Source organism: Triplophysa dalaica, chromosome 13 (genome assembly GCF_015846415.1).
Source record: "Triplophysa dalaica isolate WHDGS20190420 chromosome 13, ASM1584641v1, whole genome shotgun sequence".
NCBI lineage: Eukaryota > Metazoa > Chordata > Actinopteri > Cypriniformes > Nemacheilidae > Triplophysa > Triplophysa dalaica.
The window spans coordinates 5,257,179-5,267,214 of NC_079554.1; the positions used below are offsets into that span (position 1 = coordinate 5,257,179).

A 10,036-nucleotide genomic window follows, 5' to 3' on the forward strand; every position below is an offset into this window, starting at 1 on the left:
TGTATTTGTAGTTTTTTTTCCACATGTTTCTAGGATATACTGGAAAACACTGATAAGCAGATAAGCAGAGTCAATATTTACAGTGTTGAGCCTTGTTTTTCACAACCTCTGTAATTCACTCTGGAATGCTGGCTATTAGCCAAAATCCTGACTGATAGCAATTCTTTCTTGTCTTGTAAGTGCTCTAAATTGCTCCCAAATTGTGGGCTTCTTGCTTTTTGAGGATCGACCACAGGTTTTATAAATGGGATTGACATCTGGGGAGTAGATTTTTTGCAATTATTTAAAGGCATCGTGTCACTCTGCATAATAATCTGTAACCACGTGAATGAACACCTCAACAGCTTAAGCAGAAACTTTGCAAAACATAGCATTTATGCTACTGCCAATACTTTTGGCCATAGGTGTACTCACACACACAAATATATGTACAGTATTTAGCACAAAATCACAAGTTCATATATATTACAAGCAAATAATATTAAAATAAAGATTATTATTAAACAATTGTATTTCATATTATTCAGTACACTTAAACAGGAGATTCCAGAGTTTTAAGTGTTTAAGATAGACTACCAAATTTACTTAAAAAGTTTTGGGAAAGTTCTGTTCATGCAACAGCTTACAGTCAGCTCTAGCACTGTCCGTATGAATATGAACAAGCAACTGTCAAACTCATACAGACCCCTTCGGAAGATGTAAACAATGCTGGACCAATGCTGGTCTAGCAGAACTTCCTTTTACAGTTTTTAACACTACACAGCCATTTGAATATTTAAATAAATAAATAAAAACTAAAACCTGTAGTGCTTCTGGGCCAAAGTTAACATTTTCCAAAGTGATCTATACCAGTGGTTCTCAAACTTTTCAGATCAAGTACAATCTTTAATCAAATTAGTTGTTTCAAGTACCACATAATGGCCCCCATAGAAAATCACATGAATCACATACTTGCCTCAAGATTAGATACACATAATCCTCCCAATTCTAATGTATTATCAATAATACAAATACTTTTATTTACCGGCGGCTTTCAAACTAAAGAACAGTTGAGTGTGTGCGCTCAGTCTGCGCAGATTGCATAAACTTGAGTGAACATAAACTGAGACATAGTTACCACCAAAGATGGACATGATTCTTGTAATTTCCCTTGTCCGAAGACTGACCACGCAGACACCCTCATCGCCCATTTTCAAAAGAAACGGGAGATTTGGAAATGCTTTTCTAATAAATCTGAGTGTTACTTGTAGCTGTGTGTTCACACAGATAAGGCTGTATTTGAGTGCAAAAGATGTAATCATTTTGTCACAAATATATCAAAACATGTCAGAAAACGACTTGACCTGTGAGGACATTTAAATTAGTCTTTAAAGCAAAGGGATTTGGCATATTTTTATGTTTGAGTGATAAGGTAGAGTAAATATTGTATTTTGCTTCACCTTTCATATCTTCTATGGTCTGTTTGTTTCTACAGGAGCTGCAAGTATTGGTAAAGGCATCGGCGGTATCTTCTTCTCCCGATTTTCCCGCTCAAGTGGTCAGGTAGGAGGTGTAGAGGAGGAGCCATCAGACTCAGAGGGCGGTACATGTGACAAAGGAAATGGGATAACAGGAGAAGAAGCCAAATCTGTGCCACCTTATCAGAAAATAGAAGAGAAGACAGAGGTAAAATTTGAGGAGAAGCAAGACGAGAATGCCGCAGACATCAGCATATCACAGTCAGCCTCTGCTATTATGGATTACTCCTCCGGTAAGCATTCTCTCCTCAAAGAAGTCAATTTCCACTTTGAATATATTGTCAATATTCATAATTTAGTGATAGTTAAAGGTGAAAGTTTTATGTGGAAAGCAAATTATTGTGATGGTTATAGTGATAATTATAGTGATTGTCTCACCGTTGGCACTGCACTTTTAATGATTCTCAGTCTTTTAAAAAAATCTGCTTACCAACATTTTTTATAGCTGTTGTTTATAATAGAAGTCTGTTTTTGTCTGAAAAAATATTTTTACCTCTATTTTACTGTTTTTTTTTAGTGGAGCTTGAGGAACGTATCGACTTTGAGTTAAGGGAGGGCTTGGTGGAGAGCCGCTATTGGTCAGCAGTGACGTCACACACAGCCTATTGGTGTTCCCACGATGTGGCTTTGTTTCTTCTAACATTCATGTACAAGCCAAATGAAATGAATGATATGGCAGATGATAACCATGAATCTTAACACACACACCTATAAACTTCCACACGGCACCACTTTTAATTAAAATCGATTCTAAAATTGTTTAGTTTAGCAGACCTTGTTCACTGTGCATCAGAGACCCTGTCATTGCCTTGTTTTTTTATTAACATTTTATTTAAAAAATGCTTTCCTGTGGCTCAGCGGTTAGAGAATGGCATTAGCAATGCCAAGGTCCTGGGTTCGATCCCAGGGATTGCACATTCTTAGTAGCAAATGTATAGTATAATGCAATGTATTTAAAGCGTCTGCCAAATGCATAAATGTAAATGTAATTTAGAAGCACACATATTGAAGAGACAAACTCAATTTCCTCGAACAAAAATGTTTGCTGACAACTATCATACTGGTGACAACTATCCTACTTTTTGCAGCTTCGACATTTTGGCAATTCACTCAAATTTGAATTTTAAAAGCTCTTCTTCAGTTCGACGGAAATTTATTTTTGATACATTTTGTTTTATTTGCCTGAACACACAAAATGGTTACTTTTATTAATTAGACATTATTAGTATATGTTTACATGAAGGAGATACACAATCTGTATTACTCATTAAAGTGGCCAAATATTGAGTTGATTGTCAACAGAAGTATTTAAATAGAAACCTGGTGCAAGATATCATTTGAAGATAATCAATATAAATTTACATTACTAAGGGAACTGCAATTTCTATTTCATTATTCTATTTAATGCATTAGTTTGTTCTCTACACCCAAATGATAGGCACAGGAATTTAATGCATATTTGAATGCACTGAATTACACTAAGAGTACGTTCACACTGCCAACTAAATCGCTCATTTTGACCCAGATCTGTTTACTGCATGACAGTGTGAACAGGACAAACCACATGGAATTCAATCTTTTTAAATCTGATCTGAGCAACTTCCAAATACGAACCTAAATCAGAAACGGGTATGATGTTTCGCAATGCGCCCTCAGTCTGAACGGTCATATCGGAATTAATGCGACTTTTGCATAATTGTAGATCGACCTGGATCAAAATTCTGCGCTGATTTAAAGCTTCACGCGCCATTCTGTTGACGGAAGTGCACTTTACAGCTTGGTTGCCAAATATTAACGTTAAGCATCAGATTATATACATAAGCCATTGCACCATCTACACCCCATGATGCAGGGCATACAAATGACTAAAGAATCCATTATAATAAGACATTTTGCCACTGGATATGGCGCAATGCAATATGAGAAACGCCTTAATGGTTTCTTCTATTGTCTTTTATCGCTTTGCATGCAGCACTCACATGCGTGTTGATGCTATGGTAAAACATAAGCTATAGGTGGGTTTTACTCTATGCTTGCGCACACCCCGAGAGAGGACTACTCCAGGAATGCTCTCAAATCGCGCCACTCCACACAGCATATAGTCAATAAACCCGCTGACTGCTGCGCTACGTGTTATTGTTCTTTTCACATGGAATTCAGTTCATAACCATCACAAGTTCACACTGAAATCTGATATTGGACACTTTTTAAAAATAGTGTGAACAGCCAAACAAAAAATCAGATCTGAGCAAAAATAAATTCACAACTGAGGCTTGCAGTGTGAACGTAGTCTAAGTTTTGCATTACCATGCATGAAAGAAGTTTCTAAATCTTTTCCACTGAGGTTATTAGAAGAATTGTCTGGATCTCTTCTTTGGGCGTTCACATATGGCATGTTTGGTTTGATTACAATGAATTCTGGTGTGATTGCTCTATTAGGGTGTGTTTACATATGCCATGTTTGGTTCTATTAAAATGAACTCTGGTGCGATTGCTCTGTTACTCCAGTTTTTTTGTTTAAGTGAGAACGCTCCCACCTGAACCCTGGTGCACATGAAACACGTGGACCAAGACAACTGAAAAGATGGGTCTCGGTCTGCTTTTAAACGAACTCTGGCACGGTTTGATTGAAATATTAACAAAGGCATCGAACCAAACCAAAAACAGGAAGTGAAAATATATGACCTGAAAAGCAAGTGATTTGGTAATACAAAAGGTGTGCTTATTAGATATGTGCTTGCACGTGTAACGGAGTCTTTTCCATAAACCAGTTAAGTGCAAACCCCGCCCCCTTGAGGAAAAAACCCTCCCCCAACATCTCTGCCTCCATTTTGTTGGTCAGCTAAATCATAGCTCTGATTGGCCACTTGTGTGGTCCAGGTTGATTCGCCTTGCATAAATGATATGTGCAAAAATAGGGGAAGATAACCATTTCTTTAAAAGTAAAATGTGTCATCCTGCTACTTAACGCTAACAGAGAGTTTGTCCATAGTTTGTCCACATTTTAACTGAGATGGTTCAACATTTAAACACACAACAGTTGTTACAATAAGGCAGTGGTGCGATGGATGCTATTCGTACTAAGTGCAATAGCATGTTTTCTTAGCACTATATGCTAAACTAAGTGAAAGTCAGTGGAAGCCAAGTTTTTATAGTAACAATAATCCCTTACCTACCCCATTACCTTACACTACATTTTAACATTAAACACTTGTTAGCCACTTTTCAAATGAGTTTATTATTTTATCGAAAATAAAGGCCTTTATGAACTGATATGTGATGGGAAAAGAATTCTGCAGAAGGCAGTCTTGAACCTGGGTCTTTAATCTCAAAAGCAACCGCCACACGCTTTACACCACTGGAGTTGTTGATTTTGCCTAGTTGTCATTTTCTGTAATCTAATCTAATCAATACCTGTAGATGGAGTTAGTGATTTAGTTAGTTCATATTTTTTAGTGGTGGATCCATCAAACAACCTTTTTTTTTACATTTATTCATTGCAAATGGTCATACATAAAAATAAGAGAAATATAACATTGGACATTAATGCCATAAGTACACAGAATTAATAATTGAAATAATGGATACAAAAAACAGTTATCAAAAACTGTCAGAGGAAATAAAGAAAAATAAACAAATAAATATATTGCAGATTACTTGTCTATTTTAAATTTGCAGATAATATTCAAAGCTTTTCTATTTTTACATTTATACAACATATTACAGTATTATCAGAGTTGCCAATGAATTCGTTATGCAGGTCAATAATTCATATCCTTTTCATTAATACACATCCACATCACAACAGGATAATATTGACAATATCCATAGCCTCCATACATTTGCCATTCATTTAGAATCCCAAGATCTTCTTTGATCCCCAACTCTGATTTATGAATTTTATCGACTGAGACACAATGGATTCAGTAGCCTATTCAGCCGAGCATATGGTACTCTCAATCTTGAAGGCAGAAGTTGGTATTCCCTGTACAAAATATGGGAAGGATCAGTCATGATTCTATCTGTCAGAGTAACATTTTTTTATGATACAGCTTAATAAAATTTGGCTCCAAGATTTTGCCCACAATTTTAGAACACATAGATATCAATCTGACCAGTCTAGTTTTAGTTTGAACAGAAATACAACTATACCATGCACATATATCATTCTGTATGACATTTTGTATGACCATTTGAAAAAACACAAGAAGGATCTGTTTGCTTGCACCAAAGGATCTTAACCTCCTAAAGCAGTATATACGTTGATGTACTTTAGGGCAAACATAGTCTATATGTTCACTCCATGATAAAACAGCGTCCACATAGACACATAAATACTTATAGGATGACACAATCTCAATCAGTATATTGTGTATAGTCACTTGTGATGCATATATTTTGGAAAATCAAAGTAAATTTTCTTTGAACGCAGTGGTAAAATCCAAAAGAAGGGCGTGAGCTATGGTTTTAGGCTTGTCTAAATGTTTCTGGAACAGATGTAACAATGTTACCACTGCATCTTCAGTACTGAGATTCTGCCTGTATGCGAACTGATATGTATCCAATTTGCCCTCTACTGATGTTAAGAGCTGTTTTACCACAATTTTCTCCAATGCTTTCATAATAATTGGAGTTAAGGCGCTATAGTAAGTCACCTAATTTCTCTGCGCATACTTAACTCAACTTTATTTATATAGCGCTTTTTACAATTTTCATTGTTACAAAGCAGCTCTACATGAGACACATTGACTACAAGTAAAACAACTAAAGTCATACACCTGTAAAAACAAGAAAAAGGTGAAAACACAAAAGACAGACATACAAATGCTCCATACACACAATATGCATACATACTCACACACATCGACATAGATGCACACACACAAACACACTTGTACACACACACACAAACACACACACACACAGTGAAAGCACACATTTGAGATAAAGCAGAGAGAACAACAGGTCAAATATTAAATGGACTATAAATTCCTATATGCAATATTAATTATGTAAAACTTCTGAATTTTAAAGCAGCCCCCCGGCAAACGGTGGCGAGGAACCCAAAACTCCAATCGAGAAAAAAAAACTCAGGAGAACCCAGGCCCAACCAGGGCATTCCAGTTCCCCTCTGGCAAAAGCTGCTGCCTCTGCACAAGCTCAACAGTGCTTGCACAACAAGGCTAAATAAAAAATCAATAAACTTACTAATAAGGTAAATTACAGATTTAAGATTATCATTAACAATCTAATAGCATTTGAAATTTTGTAGTGAAATTGACAAGTCGCTGCATCCTTTATCCAGCTCTATCATCTCAGCTCTTGTCAGTTCACCGCTTCCCATTCTCAGCTCTGCCATCAGGTCTGGGCATGAACTGCATCCTGTGGTAACCTTGGAACAAAGAGACAAGACTGGCTGAGAGTAGAGTACTGTTCTCCACTCTTTGATGCAACAAGTACATCATTTGTTGTTGGATGTGTTCCTGGTTCCGGTTGATCTAAATATTCAGCCTAAACCCTCTGAGTATTAATATTATGGAACTGTAGTGTATGCAAGATTGAAAAGATGCATCTTTAGTCTGGATTTAAACTGACAGAGTGTGTCTGCCTCCCGAACAGTGCAAGGAAGAATATTCCAAAGTTTATGCGCTAGATAAGAAAAGGAGCTACCACCTGCACTTGATTTTTGAAATTCTAGGTATTACCAACTGACAGGACGCCTGAGTGCGTAATGTACGTGGAGGTATGTTATACAATAGAAGTTCACTCAAATACTGCAGCGCTAGACCCTGTAGGGCTTTATAGGTATTAAGCAAGATCTTAAAGTTAATGCGATGCTTTATAGGTAACCAGTGCAAGGTTGACAGAACCGAGGTTATATGCTCATACTTTTTTGTACGTGTAAGAACTCGAGCTGCTGCATTTTGAACCAGTTGGAGTTTTTGAAATAGGCCTGCAGGGCAACCACCTAAAAGTGCATTACAGTAATCTAGTCTTGATGTCATGAATGCATGAATTAATTTCTCTGCATCTGACAGTGACAGCATATGACGTAGTTTAGATATATTCTTAAAACGGAAAAATGTAATTTTACAGGTGTTGGCGAAATGGCTCTCAAATGACAGATTACTATCAAATACAACCCCAAGATTCTAAGCTGACGACAAGGATATTATGAAGCATCCGTCAATAGTTAAGCAGTATTCTTGGTTGTTACGTATGGCGGTTTTCGGCCCAGAAAGTAACACTTCTGTTTTGTCCGAGTTCAGTAGTAAAAATTGTTACTCATGCGGTTTTTTAAATCGACTATGCATTCCATTATTCGATGGAACTGCTGTGTTTCAGGAGGCTACGAGGAAAAATAACGTTGAGTATCATCAGCATAACAGTGAAAGCTAATTCCGTGTCGCTTTTGTCATGAACGTGGGTGGTGAGGGACATAGGACCCAAATGCAAGAAAGCGGGTAAGGGGTTTAACAGACTTGAATAAATAATAAATACAAAACAAACACCCACGAGGGTGTAACAGAACAAAACATAACAGCAGGAACATGGACTGACTAGACTAGAGTAAACTAAGAACAACACTTAACATTTAAACTACAATAAACTATACTACACAAGACACAGCAACTCACCACAATGACATAAACAATGAACCAGCACAAGACAAGAGACTCGAGATCAATATAAAGGGAACCAAATCAAGAGGGGACAGGTGCAGGGGATAAACTAATTAACACTAACTAGGAAACAGGAAGGCAGGAACAATGACAAGACCGGAGAGAGAGTATGGCAACTAATAGGTGCCAAAATAGTCTCTTTCCAACATAAAACAAGGGATCCTGTCTGATTCTGCCTCAAGACCAAGAAATACCTGACATGGTGAGGTGGAACCATGGCAGCTTTATTATAACTTCTAGAGCAGCGGTTCTCAACCCTGGTCCTCGCGCCCCCCCCGCTCTGCATGTTTTTTGTATCTCTCTTGTTTAACACACCTGATTTAAATCTCTAGCTCATTAGAAGAGAGCTCAATGAATGAACCGCGTTCCGATTGATGTGTTCCCTGAACTGTGTTCATTGCTCTCTAATCCCTGCACACAGGATATCGGCTGACGTTAATTTAAGAACACGAATTTGCGCAACACTGCTGCCTGCAGCGTCTTCACACAGACAAAACCTACTACGGAAGATTGAAGGGTTATTTAACCGTAATCTTGAGATTTGCGCAACATTATGCCCATTTCGAACTGGAATTATGGCAGAATATCTAGTGATGTTTACTTCGCAGGGCTCTTGCGGGCGTAATGAACAAACCTCCGAAGCGGTAGGAGAAGCATACAAAAATATGCAGAGTGGGGGGAGCGCGAGGATCAGGATTGAGAACCGCTGTCCTAGAGGTAGCATGTATAATGCGAAGAGCAGAGGCCCTTAGACTTAGCCCTGTGATACACCGTACTAGACTTGCGATTTGCGGGACACCTCATTGTTTATTGCTACACATTGAAAACGGTCAGATAAATAAGACTTAAACCATTTCAATGTTATTACGTTAATGCCGACTTAATTTTCGAGTCTGTGTAGGAGTATGCTGTGGTCAATGGTGTCAAATGCAGCACTAAGGTCTAGCAGGACCAGTAACGAAATAGGGCCACGGTCAGACGCAAAAAGCAGATCATTTGTAACTCTGATCAAAGCAGTCTCTGTACTGTGACATGCTCGTAATTCAGACTGGAATTCTTCATTAATGTCATTCCTTTGGAGGGAGGAGCATGATTGAGTTGAAACTACATTTTCCAGAACTTTAGATATAAAAGGTAAATTCGATATAGGCCTGTAATTCCCTAGTTCTCTAGGGTCGAGTTTGGGTTTTTTGACAAGGGGCCTTATAACAGCCACCTTCCTTATAACAGCCACCTTAAAGGCTTTAGGCACATGTCCTAATGTCAGAGATGAGTAATAAAACTAAGAAGAGGATCTATAATTTCTGGGAGCATTTCTTTCAGTAGTTTTGTAGGTATAGGGTCTAGCATGCATGTTGTTGATTTAGATGATCTAATGATTTTAGACAGTTCATCGTGATCTACGGTAGAAAGTAATTGCAATTTCTCCTAAGGGGTGCTGTAGTTAGTTTGTTCAGCGGGTTTCACTTTGGTTGCATTGTTATAATTTATTCTCTAATATCTTGGATTTCACTAGTGAAGTAGTTCATAAATTCATCACTGTTATGATGATAATCAGAATCTGAAGTCGCTGACGACTTATTTTTTGTTAATTTAGCCACTGTGTTAAATAATAACCTAGGGTTGTGATGGTTTTCTTCTATTAATGATGAAACATAGGCTGATCTAGACGTTTTTATAGGGTTCCTGTATTTTCGAGTACTATCCTTCCATGCTGTACGAAATACCTCTAATTTAGTTTTCTTAAAGTTCCGCTCCATTTTCCATGTCGCTTTCTTTATAGCCTGAGTGTGTCATTATACCACGGTGTTGGGCTGCCATTTTTAATCTTCTTTA

General features: G+C 37.6%; 1 protein-coding gene across 1 annotated transcript in view; it reads left to right on the top strand.

Moving 5' to 3' along the window:
- The window catches only part of ddhd1b (DDHD domain containing 1b), a 58,761-nt gene extending 54,753 nt beyond the window's left edge, over positions 1-4,008 (top strand). The window contains exons 12-13 of the mRNA XM_056765101.1: positions 1,475-1,750; positions 2,035-4,008. Of these exons, the coding sequence (XP_056621079.1) occupies positions 1,475-1,750; positions 2,035-2,216 (458 nt within the window). The 3' untranslated portion in view covers positions 2,217-4,008. The remainder of the gene's footprint in view (positions 1-1,474; positions 1,751-2,034) is intronic.
- The last annotated feature ends 6,028 nt before the right edge of the window (positions 4,009-10,036 follow it).